The sequence below is a fragment of the Barbatula barbatula genome, assembly GCF_947034865.1.
Source record: "Barbatula barbatula genome assembly, chromosome: 10".
NCBI classification, from domain to species: domain Eukaryota; kingdom Metazoa; phylum Chordata; class Actinopteri; order Cypriniformes; family Nemacheilidae; genus Barbatula; species Barbatula barbatula.
This window is the reverse complement of record NC_136773.1, coordinates 20,455,002-20,471,456: the sequence shown is the minus strand read 5'-3', so window position 1 is coordinate 20,471,456 and position 16,455 is coordinate 20,455,002. Positions and strand designations below refer to the sequence as shown.

The window sequence follows — 16,455 nt, the reverse complement described above, 5'->3', positions numbered from 1 at the left end:
TTGACATCTATTCATTTGGCAAGCACTTTTATCTAAAGCAACTAAGGCAACTTATACATGAGGGAGCATTAGCACACAGTATATAGCATAATATGTCAAGTGTAGTGTGAAAAGCTGTTTAGGAATCTAAAAAAACATCCAGAATGTTACATGCATAATATAGAGAAACAAAAAGAGCTAAACTGTAAAATCAGCATGCTTATAGTATTTTGAAACTGAACTGAAAAAAACTGAGATACGGATAAACAGGTGATCATCTAAAGCCCTGTCTTGTTGATTTTGTCAATTTGGATACATCGTGTGTTTACTCATTTCCTGTAAGTTGTCTATACGTGGGCTTTAGCAGCCGAGCTCACATTATCACATTCAGCCCGTGAGAGGACGGAGGCGAGGTGGAAACAGATCTCGTTTGCTCCCGCTGCTTCATTTAAAGGAATCCCACGAATTTGTGCTTTAACATCAGCCGGGAAGGCGTACCACGAACCGGCATTTCTCCGACACTCTCTCCCTGAACTCATCGCCGTCTTATATGAGGAACTTTTAACGCTCGGACGCTTTTTCCTTTCCAGAATTTCCTGATCCTCTGAAGTGGCGATGTGCAGTCACTTTTATAAACGTACGAGAATCTCATTAACCGTCGACGTTTCCGATTTCAGAAGAAACCACTTGAAGTATGTCGTGCTTCGTTGCAATTCAGTAATAAAGAGGCAGATTTCTCCGGTGCGTGCAGGATGCCAGACCTCTGAAGGGTCACTTGGGGATCTTATTCCATGCCCAAAGGATGAAGACGTGAATCATTAACACTTTTATTGTTCGGATGATGAGTAAATCGCATATTACTAAACGTGAGGGAGGAGAAACCTGTTTTTATAAGTACATCATATTTTCCCCACGGTATGGAGAGTTCGCCATGCGCTCTTTTGGGAACGACTGCTGTAGGTAACTTTTACGCAATGGATTCAGGAGGGCTGGCAACAAGTTTTAGGGGTCGTTTATCTTCTGGAACATGATTGTAGTTTATTGCGTGGTTTTGTGCTCATTTAGCTAACAGCATTGGCATTTTGAAAGACTTGGAAGAGGGTTTTATCATTTTGAATCGCACAATCCGGAGCGGATCTCGTTGGCCCTTATGGGAATTAAACACTCCTCCCGTTGTTTGCTCCTTAGGAGAAAAATGGCGGATTCGGAGAGCACCGAGGTAAGAGAATAGCATTGACAATTCAAATATGTCGAAATTGATATTTGGTCATCGGTTTTACTTGTCAAGCATTAACAGACCGCTTAAACGGTATTACTCCGCTTTCGAGTTTATCTCGATATACAAATCTTTTTATCATAGTTTTGTCGCAAACGTTCTTTAAATATGAAGTACAAACGTTTACAAGCTCAGTGTTTCCTAGTTTGGTACGTTATCGACATTGGTTCGTTTGTTGACTTAATGTCTAACATGGAGCTCGCGCTTTGTTCTACGGTCGCTGTCCGTGGTGCTGCACCTGCCAAAGCACCTGCCAGATGAGCATTTACTAAAACACAAAGAAAATAATAAAAACGTAATGGTAACATACAAAAATGTATATGCTAGTGTGGTTTGACTGTCTTCACAGCTATTAGAAAAATATTTTTTTAATGTTTTGACATACACAAGCATTTATGCATAACTTTTGTGATAACATTCTTGTGTGACGACTTGTGTGAGTCTCGATTAAAAGTGAAATGGCAATCATATTCATACTAAATGAATTAGATGCAAAATAACCTGAATTCAACCTATTCACTTACAAAATAAATGAGAAACTGGCCCACCTGCAGTTGTCGAGGTTAAAGTCTGGACCTGCCTTTGAGCAAAACACTTTGATAAAATTGAATTTCCATTCATGGCCTTGAACTTTCTGCATTCAAGGGATTATTCAGCCGGAAATATATTGACATGGCCACGCATGCATAAAAGCTAATCCATGTTCATTAAAGTATGAAGAAAAGAGGCACGCATACAGAAGCTTCTGTGAAAAATTCCCTGTAAAGTTCAGCGCAGCAGTAGGTCACAGTATAATGTCAGGGGATCTTTAAAAAACATTTGATGGATGCTGCCCGACCTCTGCAAACTGTCCCCAAAATAGCAGGTAGGCTAAAATTGACTGCTCTGCTCTAGTGCTGTTAGACTGTCAAAGAGCCATCCACTAAATCCACAACACATCACGGTTGATTCATTTACTACATTCTGATGGAAGTTTTCAAGCTATTTGAAGCAACAACAGCATCTCCAGTTAAATGCATCTCACTTTTTTGTGGATGATAATCTTTATTGAACCTGAGAGGTTGATGTGCATTTCAAGGTCATCTGTTTGTTCCTAAAATACAAAACTTTACAGTTGTGGTGCTTAACCAGGAAACCTTCACTTATCTCCGAAACACATTGACTGCTTTAAAAAAACTTTGTGATGCCCTGCCGCAGAAAGGGCTGCCCACAGATCTGCAAAATTCATAAGTGGTGTTCTAAACGCATCAATAATTTACATTTGCAATGCAAAGCAACTCTTCAGCTTTTATATAGAGGTGTGCTGAAACTGAGGGATATTTTTCACTGTCATAAACCAACACCAGAGGAAAGACACGTCAGCACTGATTGTGAAATGATCTCAAGAGCATCTATTCTTCCCACATTCACATCAATTCAGATACGTCAGAAAAAAACAATTTGTGTTCTCCTCTCAAGGGCTTGGTTTAAAGGTGGAGCGATGTCGAAATGTGCCATTAGTTGGGGTTAAAAATAGATTGTGAAATGAGATTTGTAAGCCGAGCGGAGATAGAAGGACATGTGTTCCCCCTCCTATTTCTCTAATAGAGAATTCCTGACACCTTTACGCCTCTTGATACAGCTGCTCTTACCCTCTTCAGGATGCTCATTACTTCAAATTCATTGAGCTGACATACACACACAGTCAACCAACACACACTTATGCAATTACAAAGACATGCACGCTTGAACATCTTCAGTTTCACTAAATTACAAAATTAACATCTGAGAGACGTAAGATGTTAATTCTAAACACAAAGGGGCTGTTTACAAAAGACAAGTTGCATTTAAGAGCAGGCTGGAAAAGAATCAGAATGGAGCGGCCATTAACATGGCTTTATAAAATAAAGCCCATGGCATACAGTACATGGAAAACAGCAAGGAGACAAAAGACACATGTCTACATATCTGTACACCTACAGTACTAATAATTAAAAATGTTCTCTGATGGGACGTTATAATGAGTCCTGTATGAAAGTCCCTAAAAGTAGATTGCACATTTCGATCATTACACAGCTTCGAAAGACTTCAGTGGCACTTAAATACACATTTGTTGCAGGTAATGTGGGTTAATGGTTTATTAACATCATTTCTGTGAGGCAGAGGACGTGCCAAGTTCTCTGCAGGTAGTACGTTTGCTAATCAGAGCCTGAGATGCTCACCATATGAATCGCTTATTCTTATCCATTTCCACATCAGTGCTCTGCACTTACAGCCCTGCGCTCACACGACCTAGTTCACCTCTGCCAAGTCAGAAATGTGACAAACAGATGCTAGACATACGGAAAAAACTGAAAGATTATGCTGATTAAGATTAGTTGTAAGCAGCTAGGCATTCAAATCATTGTGTTTGTTTTGTTTTAAGGAACATACCCAAAGCCACAACAACCACATGTGCTTTGCTTCGAAAGTTTGCTCTATTACTTTAAAATAAAAGCACAGTAAAAGCAAAACACAGCGACAAATATAAGGGGTAACTTATAATATCGATTTTTTTATAAGAATTTAAGAAGATATAAGGTTTCAGAAGGACAGCAGCGATTAGCTCTTTTGATTTTAGGGTAAATTTTGTCCTTTGTGTGTTTTGCCCCTCTCTTTTGCCCCATTTCATTTTCAAATTTCAGCAACAGCCCCTGAGTGCCGCCCCATCCCAATCGGTCCAGCCATCCCCTCTCCCCAAACCTGTGTTATCGGTCCATCACACCCAGCGACCCACACACCCGTCCCACCCGCCTAACACCCCTCGCTCGGCAAGCCTGCCTAGCTGCCCCGGCAGAGGAAAGATGTCCAAATTTCTCACCCCGGATGAGATGACTTCCAGGGATTACTACTTTGACTCCTACGCCCACTTTGGCATTCATGAGGTACGAGCAGATCGAAGACGACGCTAACATTAAGAAAGATGCTGAGATGTATGGTCTTGGATGTAAGTACTCTTGATAACTGACATCAATCTTGCTGATCTATTTCCTGGGCGTTATGTATAATGTAGAGTATGCTGAGAAGTGGAGCAGGAGAGCGTGAGGTTGAATTATGGGATAAGAGTGTGTGCAGAACATGCGTTTCAGGCGAGACCTGCAAGATTAATTTTGTTCAGGCTCATTTTTAGTATATAGGTCACATCTTTTTCCGATCTCTCATCTCAATTTGACAAAGTTGTGCGCCTAAACGACTGCAAAGACATGATGGCAACAGTTATTAAATACATTGAAAACACTACAGGAATTACTTACAGTATGTGAATTTGTCAGACAATCTCGTCCAAAGAAACTTCCACTAATTTAACCTCATAAACTAACCAGGGTTGCCAGGGCTACTTTAAAACTGTTGCTGCGAGTTTTGTTTTATTACGTGGGTTAAAGGTGCCATACTGCCCTACGTAGGCAAAAGACCTTAACTCGTTAGTGTGGAACTGAGAAAAATGACTTTTAATTGTTTTTTCCTCATAGGCTTTTCAAAGTTACAACCATTATTCTTCCGAAAAACAACAAAACTGACTAAAGATGATAAAGGAGGTCTTGAAAAAACGAATGTACTACCTTTTGCCTTTGCAGGGCAGTATGCAAGCTGCATTTTGAGTTTTGATATTTGGTCAATGGGTTAGTTTTGACCGGCCATTGGGCTGGCTGGTTTTGTAACACAGATCTGGCAACCTTAACGTCACCACAGACCCCTATGCATAGAGCAAATCTGCACTTAACATCCAAAGCGGGTGGGCAGGTTTTCTAATGAAGATCTGGCAACCCTGAAGTTAACGGATTAGGAGTACTCTACAAGACAGCAAGTCTGCGCTTCACATCCAAAACACACAGAAGAGTCAAATTGACAAAATAATTGTTGGACTTGTTGTGATGGGCCTTTGGGCTGGTTTTGTAATGCAGATTTGCCTGAAGTTAATGGATTAGGAGTACCCTACACAGACAGAAACTCTGCACTTCTGCTTTCGAAAGAGTCTGCCATTAGCTAAAAATACAAAGCCACGATACACGATTCTAACTTTCTAAAATACCAAACCAATTTAATAGCAATTCATATTTTCTAAAATTGCCAATGTGAATGCGTATGATCACAATCAAGTGTGTTTGTGTATACACAGGAGATGCTAAAGGACGAAATGAGAACTTTGACATACAGAAACTCAATGTACCATAACAAACACATCTTCAAGGACAAGATCGTGCTGGACGTGGGGAGTGGAACTGGCATCCTCTCTATGTTTGCTGCCAAAGCTGGAGCCAAGCACGTGTATGGGGTAAGAGTCCAGCCCTCCTTATGCCTAAAAACTGTAGAAACCTGTAGTCCCCTACCATGCTGGAACCATCCTCTGTGCCAAAAATAGCATCGTGGCAGCCACGCTGCAGCGGCTTAGAGCTTCTGAACGACAAGCAAATAATCCTCTTTTCTAGGAAATTAGATGGCATATTACCACCTACTTATTTCATAATAAAGGCTGATCCATAAAGTCCACAAAGATGATTGGTTTTCTTCTAACAAAGTGCCAAGATGTGATATAGTAGTACCATACCATAGTGGTAGAATATGGTAATCAATCAATACAATAAAATAATCATCACAACTAAAGCGACACTTTTGTTTCACTGTCTATAAAGAAGAATTTCATTATAAACAGTCTAGTGTCCTGTCCGGTCCATTCAAACCTCCTTCTCTTGTATCCACCCCTGCGCCTATACTGAAGGTTTTTAGCAGCCATACTGTCATCACAGGCTCCAACACACCACAGGGTATACTAATTGGCTCTTCCAACAAATGAGACACACCGAAACAGGGTCAGAAAGGGGACATGGACCACGTGATTCTGCACTTTCTCAAAGAACTGATGCCTGAGCTTGTTAAGTCAGAATGTGAACAGGGGAAAAACTTTCCTGTAAAATCTCTTTCGTTTGTATGTGTCCCAGCAACCTCTAGGGACAAGAAATGTTCTGAAAGGTTTATTCTCTTTCTAGAACCGAATGAAAGTAACCGAAGGAGTTGAGCTGTGTGCTGTTGTCTGCTTACTCTGATGTAATTGAGCTGATGTGATTTACACCTCGCTGCACTTATCCAGTTGCACCGTGACAATGAACGATTCTCTAAACACCTTCATTACATATTCTAAATGCCAGAGACAGCAAACTCGAGTCGGTGTCTGGTTACAGTTCTCAAAACAGTCACATTTGCTCAACATGACAAAAGATAAATGATCAACAACGTGCATAAAATAAATGTTCACACGACTATATTTCCTGCGCTGAACTTTAATCTGTTGTGTATTTGTTATTCTAAGTTTTCCTTATTACAGTTTTTGGTTGTGTGGGTATATATGAGGCATCACAACATATTTATTATATATACATGTAAGTATATAAGTATAAGTTCGTGTAAAATTAAAGGTGCAGTGTGTCCTAATGTCTATAAAGGCCTTAAATTATGAAGCATTATGTTTTTAAAACCTTTAAATGAGCTGTTTCTATCTACATACACCACGAATGGAATTCTCCATGTTGTTTCTACAGTAACCCTAAACGGACAAACTGCTCTACAGAGTGTGTTTTGTAAATTCGTTATATATTTGGCAAAGAAGCGAAAAAGTAACAACATCTTTGTGTGAGAGTGCTTTTAAAGGGACGTGTGGAGTGAGCCATTGGTTGCAATTCGCAACCTCACCCCTAGATGCCCCTAAAATCTCCACATTGTTCATTTAAGGCCATTTAATACTGCTGTGGGTTCAAAACAAGTTATACTCTGCTGCTGGTATATTTTCAACCCAACATGGATAAAAAAGGGACAAACCCAGCTGTTGGGTTAAATTAACACCAATTTTTTTATATTTGACCAAATAATGGGTTAAACCACCCTGGTTTTAGGGTTAAAATAACCCAGCATTTTGAAGTCTTGTGAATTCAGAAGTATGTTTCACTGACAAAATGCTTGTTGGATTCTAAATAAATACCGGCCAATGTACGTTTGTTGAAGCTCCTGGTAGGTTTTGGAACACATTTATAGTTAAATTACTTATAATATACATTAACCGATATTTTTACCAAACACCTCAAAATACCTAAAATCTGGGAATCGTGTTCAATTCTAAAACTTGTCTTGTTTGCCCTTGATCTACGGCAGTTCATTCCCAAGCAGTTTCCTCTCGCCTTGATCATGTACATCAAACACTTTTCTTCCGAGAAAGCTGGAATTGTGCTGATCGTGTTAAAGCACTGATTACTCTCCTCCATCGCTTACCCACCGCGATACATGAAACGTTTCTGCAAACAGCTGCGACAGGCACGATGCTGATTATTTCTCAGTTAAAGTAACTCTGGCTGTCTTTTGTCTCAGTGTTTAACTGAAGTTGCCAGCAATGGCCATGGACACTAATGATGTCTGGGAGACACACAAGGGACATTATAAGCCTCAGACATCATAGCATTGTCTGGCATTAACCTCTGGCTTCCAACTATGTCTCTCCCCTTTACTTTACCCTTGGGCATTGACGGTCCTGTAATGTGTGCAGAGGGACAGAATCCCAGCGCTGTATGTAAATGTTAAAGGTGAATCTACAATGTTGACGTCGGCACTTTGGTTATGAATGGCACTCAAAATTCTTAGCTTTTTATCTTATTATTTTTGTGTGTTTATATTCCTCAGATCGAATGCTCGAGCATATCAGAATACTCTGAGAAAATCATCAAGGCCAATCATCTGGATAGTGGTAAGAACATATTACGCATCTTATATGTGGGTGTGTGGAAACGGTATGAGAAATAAGACAAGACAGGATAAAGAGCAGCTGTCAAATGTTCTCCCGTTCAGCCTGCTAAATATACATAACATAGATAATCTGCAGTAATCTGAATATTAAGAGTGCTTTGAATTTAAATGGTAAAATGTGCTTTATCAATTCTTAGAGAGGAACATTGAAAAAGACATTGAAAAAATAGTGCTATGATGAAGTGTGAAAGGGCAGATAGAGTACATTTTGTGACTGCGTGAAGACCTCCAGAGAACACAATGTCCAGTGAGAGGACAAGAACAAAAATGTTCGGGTTTTAAGGGCACTGCAGTATCTCTATGGGAGTTCAACAAAAGCTGATGTTGCAAACTCAGCTGGAGTGTGATGCACTCCAAACACACACACCTCTCAGGTTCTCTTATTAAAATAGTGCTATTTACTAAACCCCACGCCTAACTTAAAATTAAACCTTCTCATGCAAATCTATTTGACTACATTTAGATAAAACAATGTTTTTATAAATATCCTCCAAAATATAGGTAAAGGGATTTAAATTGGTGCTCAACACCTTTAATATACTTTCATCTTATCTGACATTTTACAAGAAACGCTAAAGCTGTACCGGTTTTACACACACAAACACAGCCTTGATTTATAGAAGTAGTGCGGAAATAGGAACTTTCATCGACATACGGCCACGGCAATAAATGAAGAGTTAACTCCCTTTTTGCCATAAATGAGCATTTCTGTGTGTATTTGTGGCTATAGATCAGTATATCTATTAGATTTCAATAGAAACAAACCTCAGAAATGACAAAGTCACGCACCAGAAGTGAAGGACTGAGAGAATGCAAAGATACATGGAAGTTGCAAAATAAGTCATTTCTGAACTGATCCTAAAATACTTGCAACAATATCAGTTGTGTTTCTAAGAATTTTTGTTCTATCACTAGTTCACAGAACAGATTTTCCTTAAAAAGGCACCTAAATATTTATTTCACCACGTATTTTCTATCTCCTTTCCTTAATATAACCACAGCTTTTCATTTTCTTATTAGGTATCGTTTAGTAAGTTTCATAACCAGTTTCCACGATCGGGGGTTCTCAACCTTTTTGACTCCAAGGCTCACCAATATATTCAGCAATATTTAAACCCATCCCACTTGCAAAAACACGAAATTTCTCACCCCCAAAAATTGACATTAACTGGAAAGGTGTTTATTAAATAACAAAATGGTCAAATAATAATAAATATCTTGTTTACGTATTTTGTAAACTATTAGTCATGTCCACTTGGGAATTAGGTGGGCCCCCGTTAAGAACCACTGATGTAGATGGATCAGACATTGATTTTGACACCCCGAACGTCCTCACAATAAATACACCTGAACACACAAAAACACACACGCGTTTCAAAACAAGCCTTCAAATTTCAACAGGAACCAGCCCTGTCCTCATAAGGTCTGCACTGCTGTTTGTTACAGTTATAACCATCTTTAAAGGAAAGGTGGAGGAGACGGAGCTACCGGTAGATCAGGTGGACATCATCATCTCAGAGTGGATGGGTTACTCTCTTTTTTATGAATCCATGCTCAACACGGTCATCTACGCCAGAGATAAGTGGCTGGTCGGTGTCTGTACGTGTACAATATAATGGTTGGTCGGTCCCTCTGCAGTGTGAACAGAGTCTTTCTCCATCTGCAGAAACCCGGAGGTTTAATGTTCCCAGACAGAGCTGCTCTCTATGTGGTTGCCATTGAAGACAGGCAGTACAAGGACTTCAAGATACACTGTACGTACTGTACACACACATCCTTAGAAAAGCCTGTACCTGACTAAATCCTTTGAGAAAGTGACTTTTCTAAAAGCACCTTACAAAACCGTCAACTTCCATTTTTCACCATGATGCGGTTTTAATAGGGTGGGAGAACGTTTACGGTTTTGACATGACCTGTATCAGGAATGTAGCCATGAAAGAGCCGCTGGTGGACATCGTGGACCCCAAACAAGTCGTATCCAACAGCTGTCTAATCAAGGTCAGACGTTACTACACGTATCATGACATATCGCTTATTGCTCCCTGAAATCTCTGTAAGTCGCTGCGATAAAAGCGTCTGCTAAATGACTAAATGTAAATGTATCAACCACACAGTGTGTTTCTCGGTTCATGTGTGGGAGACGAATCGAGACGAGTCCACGGAGAAAACAGCGGCATTAGAATTGAACCGATCATTAGCTGTTTCACTCAGCGTGACAGTCACATAATGATCCGTTGAAATGCAATTTCATTTCATTATAAAGCGCCAGAGAAGGTGCTGATGAGATGATTATTGGTTCAATCTGATTCGTCAAGAATGGAAAGTTTATGGCTCCACAGATGGACTGTGAAATGCATCTGGAAACCTCTCATGTATCTTACAGACGTTTCGTTTTTACTGCGGAAAGATATATCTGAGATATGAATTTTGCGGTTCTATCACAGGTCATACCTCATGGGAATGAAACAAAAGCCTTTGATTTAATTCAGAACTGGCAAACTCTTGTATCTGACATTGAGATCGTCCACAGGAATCTGAACACTTGTGCTGTATTTTATATACCGCCAACATTCTTGTGTGTATTAAGACACTTTGGATGTCATTGCATTAGACTGAAAGTGGTAAATCCAACGTTTAATAATTATACGGACATGATTACATGGATGTTTGTGTGACATGTTTTGAAATTATAAACACTTGACATTTAGCATACAATACATACATAGTGTCATCAGCATTCCCGTATACTCTTTACAGTATGTCCTGAACTGACCATTCTTTGAAAAATTGGATTCCAAATGGCTTTTTTTGTCAAATTTAGGGTAAAGCAACTTAATGGAAAAGTTCAATTCAATTCAATTTCATTATTTATGTGCATTGTTCCAAAGCAGCTTTACAGGGGAAAATAAGAAACACAAAAGAGGTAAAACACATTGCATGGTTTTAATATAACAATTTAAATTATTCTAGTAAATAATATCTAATGTCAACAGTCTCCCGGTTGTTTAATCAACATATTTGCATTAATTGAATGCTTGGCTGAAAAGATGCGTCTAGATTTAAATTGGGCGAGTATGTCTGATCCTCGAATAGCGTCGGGAAGGCAATTCCAGAGTTTAGATGCCACGTATGAGAAAGCTCGGATTTAGTTATTCTAGGTGTTATCAAAAGTACTGCGTTTTCAGATCTTAGTGAGCGTGATGGCTTGTAGTGTGATAGAAGCTCTGTTAGGTAGGTAAAAGTTCACCTCAAAAACACAATTGAGTTATGTTTTACTCACCCATATGACGTTCAACGTGTCTTAAGACCTCCCGGCATCTTCGTAACCCAAATAAAGACATTTTAGGTGACATCCTGACATATGTAGCGACGAGAATACGTTATGTGCGAAATTAAACCAAAATAGCGACTTAATCGATATATGCTATGAACCATTACGCTTATGAAACCAAACAATAGTAAACATAAGTGTCCTTTATGGCTCTCTCTGCCCTTCTAAGAAATTTTAACAGATGGTTTCAAAACATACCTGAGACCTCCACTTGATGTCTTGAGCCGTGTTTATTAATATGATGCTCTCTTGTCTCAGGAGGTCGACATCTATACGGTAAAGCCAGAAGATCTGTCCTTCACATCCTCCTTCTGTCTGCAGACCCAGAGGAACGACTACGTCCACGCCCTGGTCACCTACTTCAATATAGAGTTCACCAAGTGTCATAAAAAGACTGGCTTCTCTACAGGTGTCCTTTTTACACATCCCTGCATCGCGTCACACTGCATGATACCGAAAGGCCCTTCATCAGGTCCAACCGGATTTGCAATTTGAGCGACAACATACAAGGAACCTAGACTTTAGTCCTGTTCACCTGCGAGATTGTTTTAAGATGCGAAGTTAAGGCCAGTCTACTTGTGATATAAAGAGAGATGGCATCTAACCCACGTTGGACGCGTTTACAGGGTTAAACCTGAAAATTACACTGTGTGAAACAAAGCAGTGCTACTATATGTTACTTTGATTTGTCATGAGAGAAATAAACAATCGTTTAATAGTTCAATATAATGACGATCTTAAAAGCAGATCGAAGTAACAAGAATGCTATATTATGTTTCAGTATGGATAGGAGATATAGCAACAAACTGTATAGTATTAAAACAGGAGATTAAGACCGCCGCAGTGGCATTCCTCAAAATGTTAATGACCTCATAGATATTCAAAAAGTTCCAATATGTTAACCCAGGGTTCAAGAATGACGTATATTCTTGGTCTGTGTCTGCTCCCTAGTGGATGAGTTATGACACCGCACTGGCCAAAGTCATTGCATTGAAACAATACAAATTATGTTGGTTTCCATTATAAATACCGTTATGAACAATCAACTTGTTTACCTTCAAAACCACTAGGGGGGTTGGATGGTGTTCTATTGGTTTCTATCTGGTTCCTACCAACAGAGATCATTACAGTTTCCATTAAATCCAATACAACTCCTGCTAATTCAATCGATTCTGTTGTGGTTTTTAGCCAGGCAGGCAGCGGCCAACTTTTCAGGACACTGTATTGTATAATATGAAATATTAAGAAGCACGGTGTTGTTTCAGCGTTGCTATTTCAATAAATACATTTGCAAGCAACAACACTGCACAGGACGTATTGTATCCTGTGCACAATATTGATTGCGCCCTGTGCACATACCCACAACTATTCCTTTGTGCAAGATGTGTTAATACGTAAATGATTCTTTAGGTGAGCCCATTTTTAGTGACCCACCTGACAGCAAAAACTGTCTACACTGCTGAGTCATAACAAATTCTCTAGTGTTTTCCATCATGCAATGCAATATTAATTTAGTGTTTTATTGAGCACAAACAGAGAGGAAAAGGCCAGGCACTTACAAACAACTTCATACCCCATTGATTCCAGCTGATGCCCAGAAAGGCTGATGCATTCCCTGGACAAAAAAAACATTTAGCTCAGGGCTTTTAAAGGAGGAGATTCAAACTGATTTTCTGCTGTGGTTTACATTCATTTGGTTTGAGTTTCCTTTCTGCGCTGCCTTTCATGTTTTGTACATCAGTAGTTCGATACATTATAGAATCAAGAGACCACCTGACCTGTTCTTGGACGTAGAATTGCACTTTTGTCAGGAGGCTTTTAAGCTGCGAGTGTTGTGGGATCTCCATACACAGCGATCTAAGAGTTCTGGAAAGTCAGCATACAGGCATTTCCTTATGGGTAGAGCAATCGATCTTGCAGCTGGCAACGGACATCTAGCCACACACTTGCTCTGTATTTTTCCACTCTTTCACAGACTGACACGAGCACGCGCAAACACACAATGTGGTATTGAAAGGAAAAGCCTTTTAGGTTTAGGACTGAGGAAAGATTTGAAGTTACTTACTAATGAATAAATAATGAAAATAACATTAAATTTAGTTTTGATGTATTATTTGAGAAGAAAATACAAAGTGAGATAGTATTTATGAAATCGGTTGCCTTTGACTACTGTACTTCACTTTAGGATTTTTTATTTAATGTTTCATTGTATATATTTATACTTTGATTATCTTTTAACTCCACCATAGCACCAGATGCCCCGTGTACACACTGGAAACAAACAGTGTTTTATCTGGAGGAGTATCTGACTGTTAAAAGAGGAGAAGAGATAGTGGGCAGCGTCACCATGAAGCCAAATGAGAAGAACGCAGTAAGAATCTTCATAACTCATGCACGTGTCCACTTCTGTGATGTTTTTGTTTGTTTTCATCTGGACGATAATTACTATTTGTTCATGTGCAGATGTCCAATATAACCAGTGGCGCCCCAGAAAATTTTTATAGGGGTGGCCACAAGGAGGCTACAGCAAAATCTTGGGGTGGCACCAAAAACAAACAAAAAATTCAGTGCAATGTGTGTTATACTTGTTTACGTTTGTTTCTGGTTAATGTTACAATATGAATTTAAAGCTGCAGTCGGTAAACCTTTTTGGTAAAGCATTTTCCAAAATCAATTTGTCGCTTGTGAAGATGCAGCCGGTGGCAGATCGTTTGTAGCCTCTTCTTACAGCAGCTGGAATGTAATTAATACAGTAGACTAGTGTATGGCATACATACCCGTTAATGTTTGTCGTGATGAGAAGTCGTTTCAAGGGCGGAAGGAGGTCAACGTTTTGATTAAAGATAATGAGGGCACATGAATGAAAAAAACATTGAGGTCACTTATTAAAAAAGACATTAATATTCCATAAAAAATAAGATTTTTCAAATTAGATTTCATGCCAAGTCTCATGTATTTGAATATAACAAAAACAAGCAAATTTTCCAACTCATGCAAAATTATTTTATATTTTGTCTCTATGTAATACACTTATGACCCATTCATTTTAACCCATGTACATTCATATTTCTACTGTAGCTTTCTTGTTGTTGTTTTTATTTTTCAGCGTGACCTTGAGTTTTCCTTTGAGCTGGATTTTAAAGGGCAGTTATGTGAAGCTGCTATCGCTCACGACTACAAGATGCGTTAAGTGTCCTGCAAGGGGCAATACAGGGGTCCTGATGCCACTCAGAGAAGCAGGGACCACTCTGGATCTTAACTGCAGCACTGCTGGATAGAGACACTGAGACTCAGACAGAAGCTTTGTCTCCGGGAAGCGGGTTGGCACTTTTAGCAATAGCAGCCTTGCCTTTGCCAACAATAGCCTGCACTAGTATGCCATCTTTCCGACTGTTCAGGGGCCAACTTGCGAAGCCCTCTGCATAACAAAAGAATGTTATTGTCCAATGAATGTTAAGCATTTGTTTATGTTTTGTTAGGGTTTAGACGTGGGATGTTTTAGTTGATGAAGTTTGAGTACTGAGAATATTTCAGCTTTGCATCTGTCTAGGGGATAACTCCATAAAATCTGCAGCAGTATTAAAATGCGGTAGGGTAAGTGATCCTGCAGCTTATGAATCAACATCCAGTTAATTCTCAAGAAACTGTGGAGTTTGTGAGAAATGTTTAAAATGCTTTTAAAGTTCATTGCAAAAATAAATATGAATGCATGATGACAAAAACAAATATGATGCAATAAGCAGCCAAAGTTAATATTAGCAAATAATGTGACCCGGTTTAATATCATGTTACTGAATTGCGTTGAAAGCAAAATTGGACGTGAAAACATGAAACGTTTTCATGAGAATGACCCGTCTATTAAAAAATGTAAATGTAAAATTATTTGGGCGTCATTGTGTACCAAATATGAAATTCAAATGTATATCAGTATCAGATAATGGGAAATAATAAGTGACTGCAATAGTGATGTGATCATAAATTATGCCATGTAAGCTCGTGTTATGTTTCTCTGGTAGCTTTAATGTAATATGCAGCATTAGTAGTATTTCTAATTCTTGAAAAATTGAGTGTCTGCTCTAAGCACAGAGGGAATTAGCACATAACACATATCAAAACAAAGATGCTGTGTTCAATGTTTGCTCTGTCGGTGTTAAGATCTCAGTAAGCTGGACCCTCAGATGGCACCTGCTGCCTTCCACCTGTGCTCTTATCAGAGTCTTTGCCAAGGCGACGGCTGGGATCTCCCCCGGTCCTCCTGATTATCCTGTCCATGTCCTCACCGTAGACATTCAGTTGAAATTTTGCAAAGCACATTGTCCGTTATTAAATGTCTTTATGTTTCTAATGAGTTTTTAAGGTACGCATTGATCTAATTTAAACAGGCCTAATATCATTATGGAATGACACTTTCCATGAATATGATTTAATGTAAATAAAATGGTTTCTTTACTTTGTGCAATTGGTTTATATACATAACTATACAAACTTTGCTCCCAAACCATCTGTCCCACAGTGAATGTTGATGAAACATTCATAAATCGATCTGACCGATGCTCAACAAAAGTGTTTTTGTATTTATGGAAAGTGTCGATTATTGTGCGGTGTTAGGAAATGCGAACAGCACAAACTCATCTCATGCGTAAAAAAACTCACCTGATATTATCTCTGGATTTATCATTGTTTGTTTTTGAGATGTGAGGTTTATGTTACAAATATTTGATTTATGTTTGTGTCATAATATGGGAAAGCAATTATAATAAAAGCAAACAAACTAGCTTGAATTAAATTAAACATATTTATTGTAGGTGTGCAACAGCATGCTCGTGAAGAGGTTTTGGCTGGTTATAGAACAAGTTGATGTAATGACAGATGATGGATAAAACTAAAATGAAGCATATGTCATCATGGGTATATCATGAATATATGTTTAAAAATATACTAAAACTAAAGTCTATCCTGAAAAATGTGTGATGTAAGATGGTGGTTGTTTGAAGTAAAAATAAAGTTATTTGTCCACAGTAACATAAGTACTGTCGAGTAACATTAATTTTCTGTACTTTACACA

The 16,455-nt window shown here is 38.9% G+C and overlaps 1 protein-coding gene across 1 annotated transcript; it reads left to right on the top strand.

The window, feature by feature from the left end:
• Positions 1-1,129: 1,129 nt before the first annotated feature.
• LOC306899565 (protein arginine N-methyltransferase 8-B) lies at positions 1,130-14,580 on the top strand (the record flags this gene model as incomplete). The annotated part of the gene is made up of 10 exons (XM_079465925.1): positions 1,130-1,198; positions 3,919-4,158; positions 5,391-5,546; positions 7,937-8,000; positions 9,506-9,648; positions 9,726-9,813; positions 9,942-10,057; positions 11,649-11,799; positions 13,640-13,761; positions 14,497-14,580. The coding sequence occupies 10 exons, from the start codon at positions 1,130-1,132 to the stop codon at positions 14,578-14,580; spliced, it is 1,233 nt and encodes a 410-aa protein (XP_079322051.1).
• Between the last annotated feature and the right edge of the window lie 1,875 nt (positions 14,581-16,455).